The 22,399-nt window shown below is 34.3% G+C and overlaps 1 protein-coding gene across 1 annotated transcript in view; it reads left to right on the top strand.

The window, feature by feature from the left end:
* Nucleotides 1-22,399, top strand: part of IL1RAPL1 (interleukin 1 receptor accessory protein like 1) — a 1,316,605-nt gene that overhangs the window by 697,143 nt on the left and 597,063 nt on the right. Inside the window, exon 5 of the mRNA XM_082716862.1 lies at nt 1,696-1,849. Coding sequence (XP_082572988.1) covers nt 1,696-1,849 — 154 coding nt within the window. The remainder of the gene's footprint in view (nt 1-1,695; nt 1,850-22,399) is intronic.

The following is a 22,399-nucleotide window of genomic DNA, read 5'->3' as shown; positions in this document are numbered from 1 at the left end:
TTTCAGTATCAAGTGTCAAGATGGTTAATTTCACAGTCAACAAATTTGGAGTATTTGCTTCTAAAAATGATGTTAGGAGTAATCTTAACAAGAGTCCTTTTTCTTATATCTTCTTTTTTAAAAATTTTATTTAATTTTAGTTTTTCAGTGTTCCAAAATTCATTGTTTATGCACCACACCCAATGCTCCATGTGATACATGCCCTTCATAATACTTACTACCAGACTCACCAAACCCCAGCCCCTCTCCCCTCCAAAACCCTCAGCTGGTTTTTCAGAGTACACAGTCTTTCATGGTTTGTCTCCCCCTCCAATTTCCCCCCACTCACTTCCGCTCTCTATCTCCCAATGTCTTCTGTGTTATTCCTTATGCTCCACAAATAAGTGAAACCATATGATAATTGACTCTCTCTGCTTGACTTATTTTATTCAGCATAATCTTTTCCAGTCCCATCCATGTTGATACAAAAGTTGGGTATTCATCCTTTCTGATAGAGGCATAATACTCCATAGTGTATATAGACCATATCTTCTTTATCCGTTCGTCCACTGAAGAACATCTTGGCTCTTTCCACAGTTCGGTGACTGTGGCCATTGTTGCTATGAACATTGGGGTACAGATGGCCCTTCTTTTCACTACATCTGTGTCTTTGGGATAAATACCCAGTGGTGCAATTGCAGGGTCATAGGGTAACTCTATTTTTAATTTCTTTTTTTTATATATATTTTTTTATTTTTTATTATTTTTTTAAAAGATTTTTATTTATTTATTTGACAGAGAGAGATCACAAGTAGAGAGAGTGGAGGAAGCAGGCTCCCTGCTGAGCAGAGAGCCAGATGCGGGACTCCATCCCAGGACCCTGAGATCATGACCTGAGCCGAAGGCAGCGGCTCAACCCACTGAGCCACCCAGGTGCCCCTCTATTTTTAATTTCTTAAGGAATCTCCTTCTTAAGGAATTCCTCCTCCTTAAGGAAATTCCTTAAGAAATTGGCTTCATTAAGATTCCTTAAGAAGTTGGCTGCACCAACTTGCATTCCCACCAACAGTGTAAGAAATCAATGTATATCTGATTTAGACACACTAATCTTAGAAGTCAATAAATTGACTCTTGCTAGGGACACTTGAGTGGCTCAGTTGGTTAAGCATTTGGCTCAGGTCATGATCTAATGGTCCTGAGATTAAGCCCAGTGTGGAGCCTCATGTAAAGCCTCCTTAGGATTCTTTCTCCCTTCTCCCCCTCTTCCTTTGCCCCTCCCCAACACAAGCACCTGCGCTCTCTCTCTTAAAAGAAATGACTCTTACTAAAAAACCCTCTTTTCAAACTGAGGTACCTGATCTCCATGAGATGTGGAGAAGTATGAAAATTTTTAGAATTAATCTCAAACTCTTTAGCCCTTTAAAATATAAATTTAGAAGCTTTGGGGTGGGCGTCTGGGTGGCTCAGTTGGTTAGGCAACTGCCTTCAGCTCAGGTCATGATTCTGGAGTCCTGGGATCGAGTCCCACATCAGGCTCCCTGCTCAGCAAGGAGTCTGCTTCTCCCACTGATCTCTTTTCTCTCATGCTCTCTATCAATAAATACATGAAATCTTTAAAAAAATAAATTTAGAAGCTTTGGGGCTATTTATTTAAAATACTCTTCTCTGTTTCTCAGTTATTGTACTTACTACAGAAATTCTGTGTTTTTCATGCAGGAATGTAGGACAAAAACATGGAGGCCAAGTATTGTCTTCAAAAGAGATACGTTGCTTATAAGAGAAGTCAGAGAAGATGACATCGGAAATTACACCTGCGAATTAAAATATGGAGGCTTTGTTGTGAGACGAACTACTGAATTAACTGTTACAGGTAATCATAGTCTTCAGTATTTCATTTGCAAGTAACAAAACTACCATTTTAAGTTGACTTTTTGTGCTGTACATTGATTTTTTCAAATCTATGCAATGAAAAAGTACTTAACCAAATAGCTGAGTGGATTCCTATAAGGTTAAATTTATTTCTCCTTGCTTTTAAATCATCTTGTGCTGAAATGCATTTGAAAGTTTAAAGAAAATATGCTTAGGGAATTATAGAAATGCTAGCTTTTGAAAGTACTTGAAATAATGAGTTCACATTTTTAGAAAATTATGCTTATATTTTGTAATGTCATTTTGGGGAACGTTTTCTAAGGTGTTAAAATAGAATGTATGACATCTACCTCTGTCTTCCTGTTTTGTCCCAAAAAATAGAAAAATTACTATTTTATTGATTTTCCTTTCTATAAATCTGACATATGAGTTCTCATGAACTTGAAAACAACATAATTGCAGGGGCAATAATTGAATAATTGCATGAGATGCAGTGAATGGTGTCATTCCTGTCTCTGGTTGCTAAGGTAGAAGGGCATGAGAAGAAGATTCAGAACTCTGTATATAATCATGAATTTACAGCTCACTAGTCACATGACCTTGCTGGACTTAGCACAACCTTCACAATATCAGTTTCTTCATGTTTAAAATGCGATGGTAAAATTTGTCTTGTATAGTTCATAGGAGTTTTGCAAGGATCTAATGAAGTAATATAAGCTGAATGAAATCAGTTTGTATAATACCAGGTTATAGCCAAAGGTACATTATGGTCATTTTATGTCTTGTAACTTATTGTTTTCATACCCTTTTTTTGCTTTATGGTTTGAATCTCTAAAAGTGGTAACAAGAGGAAAAAGGGGGATAAATAAGAGCAATATTAGGGAGTTAGAGACATTTTTCTCATCTTACTGAGATTCTTCTAAGTGACTTTTTGCACAATAATATTTACAAAATATATACAAATAAGTTGACAAAGGATACCATATACTGCAAAGAGATTTCCATTTGTTCATTGATTCACTTTATATAATTTTCCTATATATGAAAAGTGTTTTGTGGTAGTCACCTTCATCTTATAATAATTGTCTTTCTTTCAAGCTTGGAAATTATGATATATTTAGATTTAAAAACTATAATTTCAAGAAATCTATTTAAAAAAAAGAAATCTATTTGATGAATTATAATTATTCTGATCTAAAGAAAATTCAGTTAAAATTTGGTACTCTTTGGTAATGACTTTGATAAATATTAGCCCCAGTAAATAATTGCCACTTGCAATATATGATATATTTAAATATTAAACATACTTTCAGCCTTACATTGTGTACATATAGTATGCATTTGTGTATTTATAAGTAGTTTGGTTTTCAGTTTTGCTGTGTTTAATAGGTTTCTGTATAGAAAATTACATTTAAAACTTTATCACTCTACCTCCCTGTCTTTTTCATGAAACAGTGAAAAATATAGCTGTTTATACTTGAGTTCTCTTTACAATAAATATTTAGGTTTTTATTATTAATTTTTTGCTTTCAATCTATACTGAAGTACATTTTTCCAAGAGTAGGTATAGAGATGAAGGAATTTAAGAATACATTGAAAAAATCTATTGCATAAAGAATATAGAATATATTTCTAGTCTTTATTCTTTGGGATATAAAGCTAATCCTTGATAAGCACATCTCTTCCTTTTCTAGAAACATTAGGATACTAAACTGCTATCTAGGAGCACCTGGGTGGCTCAGCCATTAAGCTTCTGCCTTCATCTCGGGTCATGATCTAAGGGTTCTGGGATTGAGTCCAAAGTTCCGTACCGGGCTCCCTGCTCAGCAGAAAGCCTGCTTCTCCCTCTCCCACTCTTGTGTGTCTCTCTTGCTGTCTCTTTCACTTTGTCAAATAAATAAATAAAATATTTAAAAATATAAACCACTGTCTATTAAGAGGTGATGAAAAAATCTTACAGAGACTAGAAACTAGGTCCCCAATGATGAAATGACTTAAATGGGGCTAATTTATATAACCAATAATAGAATTGTTTTCTTCTAAATGCTACCCAGGGCTACTATATTTTCCTAACTTAATTTCTTTTTAAGAAATATCTTTTAAATATCTCTTTTTCTTTACTTGAAAAGAGGGAAAAACTATTCTGTATTATCTAGGAGGAAGTAGGTGTAAGTTTTAATGAAAATTTTCGTTCAAATGATTATCCTGAATACCTTTCTAATTCAAGCAGCCTTACTGGTGACATTAATTTGGGCATCTAAGTTACGAAGCCAAGTTTCATACATATATGAAATTTTGGGTGAATGGGAGAACTCCATGACCAATAATTTAAAATGTTATGTATTAGAATATATTTTAAGTATTAACAAGCCTATTAGAAAGACCTCTTTTTTCATAACCTTGCTCTAGTGTGACTATAAATGTGGCCCATAGCCAATTGAGACAACAACTCTTAGAATCCAAATTGTATCTTACTAAAGCTGCAAAGGTGGGAAGTTCTCTGGATGATAATTAACCAGTGTTTTTTATCTTAATTTTCTGCATACCATGATCATATTATATTTAATGTAAATATTATGCAAGGTATGGTGTCATTTCATTTCAGTGGATGTGCAATAGCTGATGATAAATGTTTTAAGATGTGTTAGAATGTGTTTCTTTAAAATAAATAATTCCATATATGAAGAGAAAAGGAAATTTGTAGATAAATTGGCTAAATGTGCAGGCAGTATTGTGAGCTTTTATGGGAGATCTTTCACTTACTAAAAGTTTGTGTGTCTACTTAAGTGAAGTAGTGGTTTAGGAAAACACTACTAAGGGTGACTGGGTGGATCAGTTGGTTAAGTGTCAGATTTTGGCTCCTAGAGTCTTGGGATCCCTGCTAAGTGGGGAGTCTGCTTGTCTGTCTCCCTCTGCCTCTCCCCCTGCTCTTTTTCTCTATCTTCTCTCTCTCTCTCTCTCTCTCTCTCTCTCTGTCTCACTCCCTCTCTTTCTCATATAATTTTTTTAAATTAAATGAAAGGAAACAGATCACAGTGAAAAAATAATAAACCTGCTCATCACTGTTGGTATACTTTCAACAATTTAAGATGTTTCAGCATCACCTGTAGCCTCCACCCTCTTCTCTAAACACTGAAGGTATTACCGTTTTCCAAATATCCTCCCTCTGGGCCCTTACTCCTGGGGTGCTTCTTCTGGAATGCTTTTCCTTGTGCATTGTCACAAGGCTGATTCTTACTCTTCCTTCAAGGAATAGCTAAAATGTTCCCTTTGTTTGGAGGCATGTGGTGCTTCATGCCTTTGTAGCATGGAGAATTTTGTAATACCCTTTGTGGCATCTACCACATTGCATTGTCACTGTTGATGCTCCTGTCCTTCCACGAGAATATGAGCTACTTTCAGTGAGAGGAATGTCTTCTTTTTAATAATCATTTTATTTTAGACCAGTTTTACATTTACAGAAAACTTGCAAAGACAGTAGAGAGAGATCCCATATACCCCACATCCAGTTTCCCCTGTTATTAGTGCCTAATGTTAGTATGGCACATTTATTACCATTAATGAATCAATATCAACAGATTATCAACTACAGTCCATATTCTATTCAGATTTCCTTAGTTTTATGCCTAATAGTCCTTTTTTGTTCTAGGACACCCATCCAGGATAGTGCATTACATTTAATTGTCATGTCTCTTTAGGCTTCTTTTGGCTGTGACTATTTCTGATTTCTCCCATTTTTGATGATTTTGATAATTTCAAGGAGTACTTGACATATATATTGTAGATTGTCCTTCAAGTGTGATTTGTTCAATATGTTTCTCATTATTAGACTTAGGTTATATGTTCTTAGAAGATCACAGAGGTCAAATCACAACTTAGCATTCCTTCGGTGTGATTTATTGCCACTGATGCCGACCTTTAATCACCTGCAGCAACTTTTTTTTTTTTTTAATCACTTTAATCATCTCAGTAGTGAGCTTTTGCTGCTGCAAGGTTAGTTGCTGCCCCTCCTTTCCACACTTCAGTCTTTGGAAAGAAGTCATGATCTGCAGTTCACATTTAAGGAATGGGGAGTTAGGCCCTCACCTCTCTGGAGGCTAATTATCTACATAAATTATTTGGAATTTTTCTATACCTCCACCTTTATCTACTTAGTCACTTATTTATCTATATTAGTATGGACTCCTGGGTATTTATTTTATACTTTGGTTTATAATCCAACATCACATTATTTATTTTTGTGGCTCAAATTGTTGCAGCTGTGACCCTTAGGAACTCTTTTAGTGGACTTCATGTCCCTCTGACATTCACGTACTGTGTGTATGTACGTGTGTTTGTGTGTGTGTGTGTAAGAGAGAGAAAGAAAGAGAGATAGAGAGAGCACTTCCTTATTCTTGGGTCCTACAAGGTGTTCCAGGACTATCTTGTGTATTTCCTGCTTATGTCCTAGAATCAGTTATTTCTTCCAAAGAACACTTGCTGCTTTTATTGGAGAATAGTGCTAGAAACTAAGATCTGGGCATCAGAGGTACTCATTGCTACTAGAGTATAGCTACTTCTAAGACCTCTCAGTTGACAGAGTAAGGAGATATGTGTGTTCTAATCCAGGTATTTACACATCTATAAATGCTACTATATGTAACATCTGTATCTATATTAAACTAAACATGAATTCATACTTGAGATATCTCAATATTGCCATAGATATTACCATAGGGATCATTCTAGCCTCTTCCCCTTGCTTCTCTATAGCCTCCCTAATAGTGAGAAACCTGTTTCCCACCATCTTTCATTCATTAACTTAACTGTTCACTTCCAGTATAGATGTATAATGTATAATATATACTGACCTCTACTCCTGTGAGAAGCAACTTTATAAAATAGGGTATAATGGTTATGTACAATTTATTTTGCCTTGAGTCTTACAGAATATATTCATTTGCAAAGTTACTTAGGTCACCACCATTCCCCCACCCCGCAACCACTTCATTGCAGCTGTGTCAAACATTTGTGATATAATTTGGTTGTTTTATCCCATTCTGCGTTCCATACTCAGATCTTCCATCCTCCTAATTGATGTCTTTAAAATTTTTCATACATTGAAGTTTGTAGGGGAAGAGAAATAGTTTTCCCTCTACCCCTTTGGGTTTTTGTCTGAGAGTCCCTGTAATAAAAGATTAACAAGAGAAAACAAATGGAAATTTATTATCATGACTACCTAATGCATACATGGAAGATACCCAAAGAAACTGAACACCTCCCTGAGATGGCCCACACCACCCCCTCAAATACCGTGTTCAGCTAAAAACAAAAGGTTGGATGGGGGACATTCATAGGAGGTTACCAGGAAAAGCCTGGTTAAAAATAGTTAGTCTTAGTCTGTGCCTTACTTCTCCAATGACAAGATTTTCTGGACATTTAGAGTTATCCTTCTTTTCTTGGTACAGAGAGACATCTTTACCAGTGGATATTTCCCTTATAAATGTAAATTTCCCATACAAAAAGGTAACTCCTACTTTGTTTTCACAGGTTCCATGTGTGCAGTTTCTCAAAATAATCCTTAGTGCTAACAGACAAATTTTGAGGTGGCATATCCTGTTACCATGTATTCCCACCTTTGAAACTTACCTGAGAAGTTTCAAAGTCCCAGAAGCTGAGTTAGGATGTTGCTCCATGCCTTAATGAGCCAGTCTTAGTCCTGAGAATAGGGTAGTTCAGTTTAAGAGTTGTGTCTTATTTCAGGAGGTGGTGTTGCAGATGAACTCCCAAAATTAGGCCTATTTCGTGTAAGCAGTTAGGTGTTAAATAAGAGGCATTTCTATGGAAACATGAGAAAAACAAAAGTTAATGATTGGAACAGATTAGAAACCTAGTTTCTGAATTTTGAGGTCAGCAAATTGAGGATTTTGGATATTGGGCTCAGAGGATCTTTTGGCTTTTGTGGTAAAAAAAAATAGCTATTAAAATTTACCATTTAACCATATTTAAGTGCACAGTTTAGTGGAATTAAGTTCATTCTCATTTTTGTGGGACAATCACCACCATCTGTCTCTAGAACTTTTTTTATCTTTCCAAACTGAAACCCTGTACCCAATAAACAGTAAGTCTCCATTCCTTCCCACCCACTCCCATCCCCCAGCCTCTGGCAACCATCACTCTATCTTCTGTAACTATGAAACTGACCATTCTAGGTCCCTCAAATAAGTGGCATTATGCACTATTTGTCCTTGTTTACATGGCTTATTTCACTTGGTATAGTTAAGGCCTTCAGGGTTCACCAGTGATAGCCCATTTCTTTCTAACACTCAGTAGTTTTTCTCTGGTTTCACCATGGTTTGTCCATTCATCTATTGAATGGTACATCTTGGGTGCTTCCATATTTGGGAGATAATAAATAAAGCCTATAATATAATTTTTATACATGTTTTTGTGTGGACATATATTTCCAAATTAGCTGAGGAAATGCTTAGGGATGTAATTCCTGGAGTGTATGGAAAGATTATATTTAGCTTTGTAAGGAGCTGCTGTTTGGATTTTACCTTTCCAGTGGATCTGTAGTAGCATTCATCATTGTTTTAATTCCCAATTCCCTAATGATAAATGATTTTGAACATACTTTTATATGACTATTTGACCTTTTTTGTATCTTCTTTGGTCTAGTGGCTGTTCAGGTATCTTAGCCATTTTTCCTTGGGATGTTTGCATTTTTAGTGCTCAGTTTTAAGAATTCTTTGTATATTTTTGATATAAGTATTTAATTAGATATATGTCTTGCAAATATTTTCTCCCAGTCTGTAGCTTGTCTTGATTTTCTTAACAATGATTTTCAAAGAGCATAGGTTTAGATTTTTATTTCAGTTTTCTTCTTTTCTTTTTTGAATTCTTGTATACAAACTTAGTTCTACACATTTCTTCTAAACACTATTTTGCTGCATCCTACAAATTTTCACAAGTTGCCTTTTCATTAGTACAAAATAATTGTTAATTTATGTTGAAAAATCTTCTTTGATCCATGTGTTATTTAGAAATGTATTAATTTCTAAATATTTGGCGATTTTCTCAAGGAATTTTTTGTCACTGATTTCTAGTTTATTTCCATTGTGATTTGAGCACATATTCTATGTGATTTATATCAAATAAATCAAATTTTTTAAAAATTTGTTAAAGTATATGTTATGATGGAGCATATGATTTTTCTTGGTGTCTCGTGAATGCATAAGATGAATGCATATTTTGCTATTGTTGAATTGAATATTCTATAAATATCAATTAAAGCAAGTTTATGTATAGTGTTATTAAAGTCAACTATATCTTTGATTTTCTACTTATTTGATATCTCAATTACTGAAAGTAAAGTGTTAAAATCCCCAACTATGGTAATGAATTTATCTGTTTATTCTTTCAATTCTAAAGGCTTTTGCCTCATAATTTTGATGCTCTGCTCTTAAGAGCATGTGTGTTTAGGATTATCATGTCTACTTGGAGAATCGATCTTTTTGTCACTATGTAATGTCTCTGTTGATGATTATTTGGCCTGTTTTGAAGTTGGCTTTGTCTGAAATGGATATACCTAGCTTTCTTGTGATTAGTATTTGCACAGTTTATCTCTTCATTTCAATTTTAACCTATTAGCTCTTTATATTTAAAGTAGGTTTCTTGTAGACAATGTACAGTTGGATTTTTATTTTTATTTTCCACTTTGGCATTCTCTTTTTTTTTAACTGGTATATTTGGATTCTTACATATAAGGTGATTATTAAAATTGTTAGATTAATGTATGTCATTGTTTCTCTGTGTTTTCAATTTGTTGAACTTATTCTATGTTTCTTTCCCCCTATCTTTTCTGCTTTCTCTGGTTTTAATTGAACATTTTGTATGGTTTCCTTTTATCTCTCCTTTATTAATGTCAATTTTACTATAAAAATTACTTTCAGAGGTTGCCCTGGATATCCCAATATGTAATTTTAACCAGTCTTAGACTGTTATCAAAAAATACTCTATAATGGAACATCTGTGTGGCTCAGTCGTTAAACGTCTGCCTTCAGCACAGGTCATGATCCCAGGGTCCTGGGATCAGCAGCATGGAGCTCCTTGCTCAGGGGGAGGAATACTTCTCCCTCTTCCACTCCCCTTGCTTGTATTCCCTCTCTCACTGTCTCTCTTTCTGTCGAATAAATAAATAAAATCCTTTAAAAAATATTCTATAACTTTGTATGTACTACAGGTATCTTATTACAGAATATTCCCAGTTCCTCTGTCTTATCCTTTATAACATTGTTGTCATTTATTTCATGTATTTATATGCTATAATCGCTCAATAAATTATTGTTATTGTTTTAAATAGTTACAGATCAACTTATACCAAGATAAATAAAATATCTTATTTTACTGTCATTTATTCCTTCTGACACTCTTATTTTCTTTATGTAGATCCAAGTTCCTAACCTATATATTTTCCTTCTGCCTCAGTGAGTTGTTTTAACATCTCCTGCAATGAAGGTTTGGTAGTTGTGGTGAATTTTCTCGTTTTTGTTTTTCAAAGAATGCCTTTATTTCTCTTTCGCTTTTGAAGGAAAATTTTACTTGGATTCTAGATTGCTTTTCCCCCACTACTTTAAATATTCCACTTCACTCTCTTTACTTACATGTTTTTTTTCAGTGTTCCAAAATACATTGTTTATGCATCACACCCACTGCTCCATGCCCTCCTTAAAACCCACCACCAGGCTCACCTAACCCCCCATCCCTCTCCCCTCCAAAACCCTCAGTTTGTTTCTGAGTCCACAGTCTCTCATCGTTTGTCTCCCTCTCCAATTTCCCCCAACTCACTTCTCTCCATCTCCCCATGTCCTCCCTGTTATTCCTTATGCTCTACAAATAAACAAAACCATATGATAATTGGCTCTCTCTGCTTGACTTATTTCACTCAGCATAATCTCTTTTAGTCCCGTCCTTGGATTCTAGATTGCTGCTTTTTCTCTACGACTTTAAATATTCCACTCCATTCTCTTTTTATTTACATGTTTTTTTTTTTAATTTATTTTTTATTTTCAGCATAACAGTATTCATTATTTTTCACCACACCCAGTGCTCCATGCAATTCGTGCCCTTTATAATACCCACCACCTAGTACCCCAAACTCCCACCCCCCACCCCTTCAAAATCCTCAGATTGTTTTTCAGAGTCCATAGTCTCTCATGGTTCACCTCCCCTTCCAATTTCCCCCAACTCCCTTCTCCTCTCTAACTCCCCATGTCCTCCATGCTATTTGTTATGCTCCACAAATAAGTGAAACCATATGATAGTTGACTCTCTCTGCTTGACTTATTTCACTTACATGTTTTTAGAAAAACTTTTCCTGCACCTTAAGTTGATGTGTTTGGGTATAGTAATTTTGGCATTTTTCCCACTTGGTATTGTTTTAGCTTCATAAATTTCTAGTTTGGTGTCTGTCTTTAATTTTGCAAAATCCATGGCCATTATTATCCCAAATATTTCTTCTGGTCCATTCTCTCATTTTTCTCTTACCAGTATTCCTGTTCTTCATATATTAGGCCTTTTGAAATTATCCCACAGTTCTTGGATATTCTATTCAATTTTTTTCATTCTTTTTATCTTTTTGCATTTCAGTTTATGAAGTTTCTGTTGACCTTCTTTTAAGCTAATTCTTTCTTTCACTGTGTCCAGTATAATGACAAGCCCATAAAAGAATTCTTCATTTGTGTTACAGTGTTTTAATTCCTAGTATTTCCTTTTGATTCTTATTTAGAATTTCCATCTCTGTCTTTATATTACCTATCTGTTTTCTCATGTTATCTATTTTTCCATTGGAGCACTTAGCATATTAAACATAGTTATTTTAAATTCCCTGTATGAAAATGTCATTATCTACATCATTATCTATCTGAGTTTGGTTCTGACGGTTGTTGATGGAGTTCTTGGCTCCAGTGTCTGCTGCTCCAAATAAAAATCTTTTTATTTATGTGATTCTCTTGATTCACCTGTTTTTCCAAATTTGGGTATGTTTGTTTGCTCTGAAACTTCAGTTGTTTCAGAGTTTCAAGAAGAGTTTTTTGGTTTCCAGTTTTTTTCCCCATCTTTTTCTTGTTGTAGTAATGAGAATGATGGCTACAAGCTATTTACATGTAGAAGCTTAAAGATAAAAATAAAGGACTGAATTTTTCTACTAAGATTTCTTCATTAATAGCTTTTAACATGTCTCTATCTAAGGTTTATTTTATTCTTAATTCCATATTCCATATATTAGCTACTTTTTCTGGACAAAAATGAATAAGTCTTTGTTGGAAAATACCTTTTTTTAAAAAAAAAATGTCTGCTAACTATCATAGATCTCCCTGATATGAGGAAGTGGTGATGCAACATGGGGGCTTAAGTGGGTAGGAGAAGAATAAATGAAACAAGATGGGATTGGGAGGGAGACAAACCATAAATGACTCTTAATCTCACAAAACAAACTGAGAGTTGCTGGGGGGAGGGGGTTTGGGAGAAGGGGGTGGGATTATGGACATTGGGGAGGGTATGTGCTTTGGTGAGTGCTGTGAAGTGTGTAAACCTGATGATTCACAGACCTGTACCCCTGGGGATAAAAATATATGTTTATAAAAAATAAAAAATTTTAAAAAAATGTGTTTTGATTTCAATCATTATTTGAAATATAATATGCAAAAGACCCTATATGAAGCTGTATACATTCTATTATGTACTTTTCTACTTTTTTTTAAAGATTTTATTTATTTATTTGACAGAGAGAGATGACAAGCAGGCAGAGAGGCAGGCAGAGAGAGTGGAGGAAGCAGACTCCCTGCTGAGCAGAGAGCCCGATGCGGGGCTCAATCCCAGGACCCTGATATCATGACCTGAGCCGAAGGCAGCAGCTTAACCCACTGAACCACCCAGGCGCCCCATTTTTTTACTTTTTAAAATATATAATTTATTTGTGCTTATGTACAGTTTTTTTTTATCTTACTAAAAAATCCAGAATCCAGTCCAGCTTTCTTGACTTTTTTTTCTTTATTAGTGAAATATAACTAAGTGCACAAAATACAAACATGCAGCTAGCTAATTAGCATGCTATCAAATGAACCCACCTAGGTGTAGAAACTGAAACTTACAGGCATCCCAGAAGTCCTCTGTATAGTCTTCTAAATATAAACCCTTTCTTTCATGGCACTGATTATGTTAGTGTCATTGTGATTTTTAGGATATTTGTTTTCTTGTCTTTTAAGCTATCCTAGCTAATAGTGCATGCCTAAACAATATACCTAAAATTTTATTTGTTTTTGAAACTTATATTTGGGCCTACACATTGTATATTCTATTGTGTTTGGCTTTTTCAACTTCAGCTTTTATTTTAAAAATCCATCCCCGTGCAGTCGCACTACCAGCTATTTACCCAAAGAATACAAGAAAACTATTTCAAAGGGATACATGAACCCATATGTTTATAGCAGCATTATTTACAATAGCCAAATTATGGAAGCAGCCTAACTGTCCCTCACTTGAGGAATGGAGAAATATGTGATATATGTGATATATATGTGATATATATATATATATCTGCAGTAGAGTATTATTCAACTATAAAAACTATTATTCAACTATAAAAAAGAATGAAATCCTGTCATTTGCATTGACATGGATGGAGCTAAAAAGTGTATTGCTAAGCAAAATAACTTAGAGAAAGACAAATACCATATGATTTCATTTGTATGTGAAATTAAGAAATAAGCAAAAACAAAAAAAGCAAAGGGAAGAAATAGGGAGGGGAGAGAGAGGCAAAGCAAGAAACAGATTTTTAAAAAATATTTTATTTGTTGATCTGAGAGAACACAAGCAGGGGGAGAGAGAGAGGGAGAAGCAGAGTCCCTGCTGAGCAGGGAGCCCAGTGAGGGACTCAATCCTAAGAACCCAGGATCATGACCTGAGCCCAAGGCAGATGCTTAACTGACTAAGCCACCCAAGCACCCCAGACTCTTAATTATAGAGAACAAACTGATTACTAGAGGGGAGCAGGGAGGAGGATGAGCTAAATAGGTGATACAAATTAAGGAGTGCACTTGTCATGATGAGCACAGGGTAATGTAGGAATCTGTTGACTTACTACATTGTACATTTAAAATTTATATAATGCTATATGTTAACTAACTGGAATTAAAATAAAAACTTTTAAAATTTTTTTTGAAAAGTCATCCATGTTACTTCATTTATCTGACATTTATTCATTACTTTTATAAATAGTATTCTGTTATATGAATATCTCCCAATTTATTGATAGACATTTGGGGTTTTCATTTTTTGTTAATGTAAGTAATATTGCCATAATCATCTTTCTTGTAAGCATAAACAAACACACATAAATTTTTCATTGTACAATAATAGTTAGCATTTATGTAGGACTTTTACCTGAGAGTGGATTTGCTTTTTCAAAGCATGTATATTTTTAAATTTATTAGATATTGTTTGGGATGCTTTGGGTAATGGGCTTACTCCAACTAAATGAAATGAGTGAAAGAGGGGAGTAGTACTCCAAAGGAAAGTTGAGGTGGCAGAAGAAGGTGAAAAATGTTCAAGGAATATAAACAGGAGTTGTCCACTATTTGTAAACAGTATGATTTCTTAAAAATTATAAAATGAGTTTTCATATTCATAAAATTCTGTTGTGACTAGTATAACAATTTTCTGTACTTCAGTATTGCTAAATAAAAATATGAAAATACTCATTTTTGTATAAACTGTCATATTCTAGGATATCTTAAACTAAACTCAAACTCATACTCAAATTATAGCTTTATTTTTTCTTCTGTGAATTTTATTATTTTTTATTATGTTCAGTTAGCCACCATATAGTATATCATTAGTTTCTGAAGTAGTGTCCAATGATTCATTAGTTGTATATAACACCCAATGCTCATCACAACACGTGCCCTCCTTAATACCCATCACATCATCAAACTATAGCTTTAATACTAATCTGCAGATTATCTGTGGGTATGGAAAAGATGTCATGTCCAGAGTTGGTCCACAAAAGACCTACTAATTCCAAAATAAATTAGACCAGCTTGGCTTTTTCTCTCCACAATACACTCTATTTAGATAAAAAATATGCTACCTATTTTTGGATTTGTTACATTTAAGGAAAAAAATACACACAATATGGATCTTTTCTAGGAAAATTGATTAAATTATATGATATTCACTTTCATCTCGTTAATATTTTTTTCCGTCTGGCAAAACATTTTTCTGTAATTCTTAAAGATTGAAAACAAAATAACACCATATTTCCATCAAAAAATTTAAAATGAGTCACACCTCTTGAAAAGCCACTTAATTTCTAGGGCTAAATCATAGAATTTCAGTAATGGTAAGAAAACAGATTGTGAAAATGTTAGATCAGGAAAAAAAAATTACCAATAAAATGCAGGCATTAGCAAGAACAATGAAGAAGTGAAGAAAACAAAACTGACTTGAAAAAAGCAAAAAGAATGAAGTGGTTGCTACAAGGTGATGGTTTTAATAGCATTTTTATACTTGCTGTAACATTTTTAACAGAGTTAATGTAGCAATATATTTAAACTACTTCCCAATCAACCAGAGGTTGAAAATATGCTCTCAAAAAGTACATCTTGGGGGGGTGGGGTGCAGCGCCTGGGTGGCTCAGAGGGTTAAAGCATCTGCCTTTGGCTCAGGTCATGATCCCAGGGTCCTTGGATCGAGCCCTGCATCAAGCTCTCTGTTCAGCAGGGAGTCTGCTTCTTCCCCTCTCTCTGCCTGCCTCTCTGCCTACGTGTGATCTCTATCAAATAAATAAATAAAATGTTTAAAAAAGTACATCTTCCTCCTCTTTTTATGGTCAAGAAGCTGAGCAAAAAAAGGTCAAGTGGCTTTCTCACAAAGCATCATGGTGACAAATTTAGGAATAAAACTTAATTTCCTGAACTTCAGTTTATGATTTACTCTGCTTCATAATTAATAGGAAGGCATTGTATTTTTCATATTAGCTCTGGTGATCACTATGAATGATTTATCATTTAAGCTCAATTGAAACACATTTTACTATGAGACCTTTAATTCTGCCACTGATGTAATTAAATGGTGCATTTGTAGCTTAGCCTGTGGGTCCAGTTATTATTTTTTTTCTTTAAAAATGGTATCTTTTATCTTCACTTTTAAAATACTATTTTTATTGACATTTTTTAGAGTCAAGAGCTTTACTGACTGTAACCTAATAAGAACTGATGAAATTGAAAAAAAAAATTGATAAATTCCAGAATTGACTTTGTATGTTTAGTAACGTGCTAGAACTAATGCCCAAAACAACCATTACATATATTATTTTTTATAAAATGGAGCATGTCACAGGTAGTCTTAGCTGTTTTTATGAGTAAACATATGTCATATTTTGAAACTCAAAAATCATTTTGATTCAAACTTTTGAATTGAAAGAGATTAAAGCTGATCAAATAGTGAAACTGAATTTAGTCATTTTGTCTGTCCAATCTTGATTTGGAATCCAGTCCATAGAGCTAAAGACCTCTCTTATGAGTATTTTCTAATAATAACTCTCCTGATACTAATTAACTTAATTTATTAATTAATAAAACAATTTAAATAATTTAATAATTTAAATAATTTTAAATGGTTAAAATAAAAATAATTTAAAATAATAAAAATAAATAATAAAATATTAATCTCTCAATATATTGAATGAATTGCCAAACTGTATTAATTAAGCAAATGTTTATTGTCAAGGCATGATAACTAAATAATAAACATTATGTTTTATTCTTAAGTAGAAAATGTCATAGAATATTTCAGAATATATCAGTAGCAGGGTTGGGATGTGCCTTTTCTGGCCTCGGGGAAAAGAAGGCATTATTCCTTTGGATAATTTCCATCAATATTAGCAATAAAAAGCATTGATAATGAGAATAGTTAATATTTACTATTTATTATGTGCTGGGATCTGTTCTAAGTTCTTATTTATAATCACACACTTAATCCACATAACCTCAATTTACTCACCCTTTAAAACATTTCAGGTGCTTTCTATGTACCAGGTATTCTTCTAGATTTTATAAATTTCGCTAGAAAATAATCCATTTTTCCTTGCCCACTAACTGGCCCCCAGCAAGGGCCTTAAATGATCCTGGGTCACTCAAATCTATGGTCAACTAATCTTCGACAAAGCAGGAAAGAATGTCCAATGGAAAAAAGACAGCCTCTTCAATAAATGGTGCTGGGAAAATTGGACAGCCACATGCAGAAAAATGAAATTGGACCATTTCCTTACACCACACACAAAAATAGACTCAAAATGGATGAAGGACCTCAATGTGCGAAAGGAATCCATCAAAATCCTTGAGGAGAACACAGGCAGCAACCTCTTCGACCTCTGCCGCAGCAACATCTTCCTAGGAACAACGCAAAAGGCAAGGGAAGCAAGGGAAAAAATGAACTATTGGGATTTCATCAAGATCAAAAGCTTTTGCACAGCAAAGGAAACAGTTAACAAAATCAAAAGACAACTGACAGAATGGGAGAAGATATTTGCAAACGACATATCAGATAAAGGACTAGTGTCCAGAATCTATAAAGAACTTAGCAAACTCAACACCCAAAGAACAAATAATCCAATCAAGAAATGGGCAGAGGACATGAACAGACGTTTCTGCAAAGAAGACATCCAGATGGCGAACAGACACATGAAAAAGTGCTCCATATCACTCGGCATCAGGGAAATACAAATCAAAACCACAATGAGGTATCACCTCACACCAGTCAGAATGGCTAAAATCAACAAGTCAGGAAATGACAGATGCTGGCGAGGATGTGGAGAAAGGGGAACCCTCCTACACTGTTGGTGGGAATGCAAGCTGGTGCAGCCACTCTGGAAAACAGCATGGAGGTTCCTCAGAATGTTGAAAATAGAACTGCCCTATGACCCAGCAATTGCACTATTGGGTATTTACCCTAAAGATACAAATGTAGTGATCCAAAGGGGCACATGCACCCGAATGTTTATAGCAGCAATGTCCACAATAGCCAAACTGTGGAAAGAACCTAGATGTCCATCAACAGATGAATGGATCAAGAAGATGTGGTATATATACACAATGGAATACTATGCAGCCATCAAAAGAAATGAAATCTTGCCATTTGCGACAACATGGATGGAACTAGAGTGTATCATGCTTAGCGAAATAAGTCAAGCAGAGAAAGACAACTATCATATGATCTCCCTGATATGAGGAAGTGGTGATGCAACATGGAGGCTTAAGTGGGTAGGAGAAGAATAAATGAAACAAGATGGGATTGGGAGGGAGACAAACCATAAGTGACTCTTAATCTCACAAAACAAACTGAGGGTTGCTGGGGGGAGGGGGTTTGGGAGAAGGGGGTGGGATTATGGACATTGGGGAGGGTATGTGCTTTGGTGAGTGCTGTGAAGTGTGTAAACCTGGTGATTCACAGACCTGTACCCCTGGGGATAAAAATATATGTTTATAAAAAATAAAAAATTAAAAAAAAAAAAAAAAGAAAAGAAAACAGCAAGGTAAAAAAAAAAAAAATGATCCTGGGTCAAGGTGGCATTAAAAACAAAAACAAAACCCAAAATAAAAACAAACCTATATTAACCTTCAGAATGTTATATACTAGAATCCATAGATACAGGCTATAAAGTAGCTATGCCTAAAATGATGAGTGATATCTTAAAATCTTAAAAAGAATGATGCCATTTTTGGTGCTGTGTGAGAGCATACATATTAAGAAGAGCACTTGGTCAGCAGTACTCCCTACTCCAGATCTATTGTTTTTGATGTGATTGAATTCTATGACATACTTTTTGGTATTATATTGTTGCCTAACATGTTTTATCAGCAAGAGTTAGCCTTTAATTTCTTGCTGAGTTTGACAGCATTGGATTTGATTTGTACTAGAATGTTTTCATTACGATAACCCTACCAGTGCAGTCCTTCAGACTGCCTACCTCTGAGAAATGATAAAGTCTTCCTGTCCTGGTAATCCTTCATGTCTAACCCTGTTGTGAGAGCTGTACTGCTTCTAGCCTTGCACACAACTAACCCAACTCATACCTACCTCATTGTTAGAGAGACAGCAACTTTTCCTTTGACTGCTAACCATATGGCAGGCACTGTGCAAAAGGATTTGTAAGTATTATTATCTATATTTTACCAAGGATGAAATTCAAAGTACAGTGTGAGCATGAATTTGTAATTTTAAATACAAATCATCATCATTTTTAATGAAGTTCCATTCATTTATTTGCACTCTCCTGCCTCTGATTCTCATATGCTTTATTCAACAAACTCAATTTTGAGATTGGAGAGCTGACCAATAAATATTCTTTGATAGAATGATTAGTTAATTAGAGAAACAAGTACACATCTGGAACTGTGCTGTCCGATATAGTAGACAATGAAAGTATGTGCCTACTGAGCACTTGAAATGTGACTAGACTGGATTTAAATGTGATGTAAGTATAAAATACATGCAAGATTGCAAAGACTTGGTATGACAAAATAATGCAAAATATGTCCACTGTGAATACCCACTCTCAGGGCTGTGGAAAGGAGTAAATTAGCTCAGGCATGTGAAATCAGGCTATAAAGAAATGTGCAAATGGAAGTGTCCACTGTTATGGTTTGGTCTGATCTGTGACTCTTTACCTGGGCTAGTTTTACTTAATGGAATGTTAATATTTATAATCTTAACCTGGTCTTTCAAAGGACATTGATTATCATCAATACACATCATTGAGTAACTCTAAGTAATGGTTTATATGTGTGGAGAAATCTCAGAAAATCTTACCTCTATACAATCTGCTAACAACTGTAGTCCAGTGTCTGTAAGGGGTGTAAATAATGAATATATGCATGTCTTGCATTTCTGCTCTTGATCTGATTTTGTGTGTATGTGTGTGTGTGTCTCTGTGTGTGTGTGTGTGTAACTTTGACTTATTAATGTCACTTCTTTTTTACAACCTGGTTCCTTCTTTGTGGGTCACATTTTAAAAACCCTTTTGAGTATGATTCCACTTATATGAGATACTTAGAATAAGCAAATTCATGAAGACAAAACATAGAAAGGCTGGTAGCAGGGGGAATGGAAGGACTGTTAGTCGGTACAGGGTTTCAACTTGGGATAATGAAAAGGCTCTGAAAATGGATAATAGTGATGATTGTACATTTTGAATGTACTAAATCCCAGCCAAATTGTACACCTAAAATGACTGATAAAATAAATCTTATGTATAGTTTACCACGAACTGTCCATTTTATATAAATGCTCATTCTTAGTAGATTGGAGTGCATTTTAAAGGTTCTTTTTATCAGATCGAATTTTTTTTAAAGAGGATCCCTTTCCCACTTCATGTTGGCTCTCTAGTTTGACAGACATTGGTTTTCTATAAAACTTGTGAAACACAAGCCATTATTTTGGCATTTTATAACTGCTTTTAGTTTTGACGTCACCAAAATTGACTGAGAATTCAATATCGCACCTGTTTCCATACAGAAGCTCTGGTGTGAATGGTTTTGAGGACAAGCTGACACCTCTATTGCTCACTGTTCTCCACCCTCCCAGTATTATCAAATCAGAGATTGCAAATGAACCCTAGGATGATGCAAATAGATGATTATATTTCTAAATTAAAAACTTTAAGCATAAAAAAAAAACTTTAAGCATAAAATATAATAGGATCTAGGATCTTGAGGAAGGATTCCAACATATTTGATTGCAGTCAAGTCTCTGAGCACTATGAATAAAGATGGTTATACCCTCAATGCTAAATTGCAGTTCATACCTTGCTCCATGCACTCTCTTTAAAATATGAAGACTGAACTTAGTATATAATGTCAATACTAAAACTTTTGTGATATTGGGCAAGATATTGGGCAAGATAAATTTCCTAATGGTTCAGTGACTTAATTAGGTGTTTTAGTGTGATAAAATCTATATGTATGTGTTTACCTATATATTTTTCTTTTAGAGAATTATCAAGCCTATTTTATACATAGCTCCCATGTTCCTAATTTTATTGTTGCTTTTGTAGTGGCAAGAAATTTATTAGCATAAATAAAACTAAGTTGATTTGTATAAACAGTACGTTCCTCCAAGACTTAATGATATTATATCATCCCAATATTAGTTTAAATAAATTCTTATCTTAAAAATGAATAATAACACATAGTACCTACAGTTGAATTGTTGCAAACACAGTATGATCATGCTGCTACTTCCCTATGGGTGTTTTCGTTAATAAACTGTACTCTGTCAGCTTAATGTGTACAGAACTGGGGAAAAAAATTAAAACACTGGCCAATTTCCAGTCATACTCACTTTGTGTGTTGTTCTTAATGAAGTCCCAAGTTTATGTTTCTTCTTTCCTAGACATCAAATTAAGAAGGACAGTAAGATCTTGTGGAGACTGTGGAAGAAAGCACACTAATGTTTAAAGATGGAGAAAATAGGAAAGGTTCAAGGGACTGAGAATATTAATATTATTTCGATTGAAAAAAGCTATGATATGTTATAGTCAGATGTTAAGAATTGGGAAAATTCAGAATAATGGATGAGCAACTAGAAGTTGCTGCACTAAAAATACCTCAAGTAAAGGTTTCATAATGATTTAGGTGGATTTGTTTTCATTGTTGTTGGTTTTTTTTTAACTGTTTATTGCATACATGGCAGAATGTTTACTTTCTCCTCATCTTATCTTCCTTTCTGGTCAAGTGAGAAGATTACATTTATAGCTTTCTGAGTTTAGCATTTGACAGTGATTCCTGGAAAACTCATTGCTCAATACTGGGAGAGATCGCTGGTGCTATCTTCTCTGAAGGCTTTTAAACTCTCATAACTGTAAGGGACAAACTGAAGGTTATTGCAGGGGAGGTGAGTAGGAGGTGAGTAGGGAGGTGAGCAGGGGGATGACAATTGTTGTAATGAGCACTGGGTGTTACATGCCAGTGATGAATCACTAAATTCTATCCCTGAAACTAAGAATACAATATATGTTAACTAACTTAAATTTAAATAAAATCTTTTAAAAAATAAAAATTTAAATTAAAACAAAGGAATTACAAAAAAAATCAATAGATTCCCCTCTAAGGTATGTTTAGGCATAGACAATGCGGAGAATGGTCATGGAGACTCCCAGTGATTTTTCATTGCTAATTATGTTAATACTCATATCTTTCAAAGACATTTTATAGTTTAAAAAAGAGGAAGCAGTTGAGAAAATAAAAATATTATAGTTTGATATGACAACTTCATATAAGCTTAATAAAATTTTGAATGATGAATGTATATTTTCAAAAACATTTTAACTATTTAGAAGAGCTTTTATTATTTTTGCACTATGAACAGGTCTACTAGGTTTACAGTATGCCAGGGTTTTAACTTGTCTTTCCTGCAATTTTGAAATCTTCTTTGATAAAATCAAGAGGTAACTCTTGCAAAGTAACTTCTAATTGATGCAGACACTGTATAATAACATGTTTAGAAGAATTTT

This window comes from Mustela nivalis (genome assembly GCF_964662115.1).
Source record: "Mustela nivalis genome assembly, chromosome: X".
NCBI lineage: Eukaryota > Metazoa > Chordata > Mammalia > Carnivora > Mustelidae > Mustela > Mustela nivalis.
Note: the sequence above shows the minus strand (reverse complement) of the source record. Positions and strands in the feature narration are given on the sequence as shown.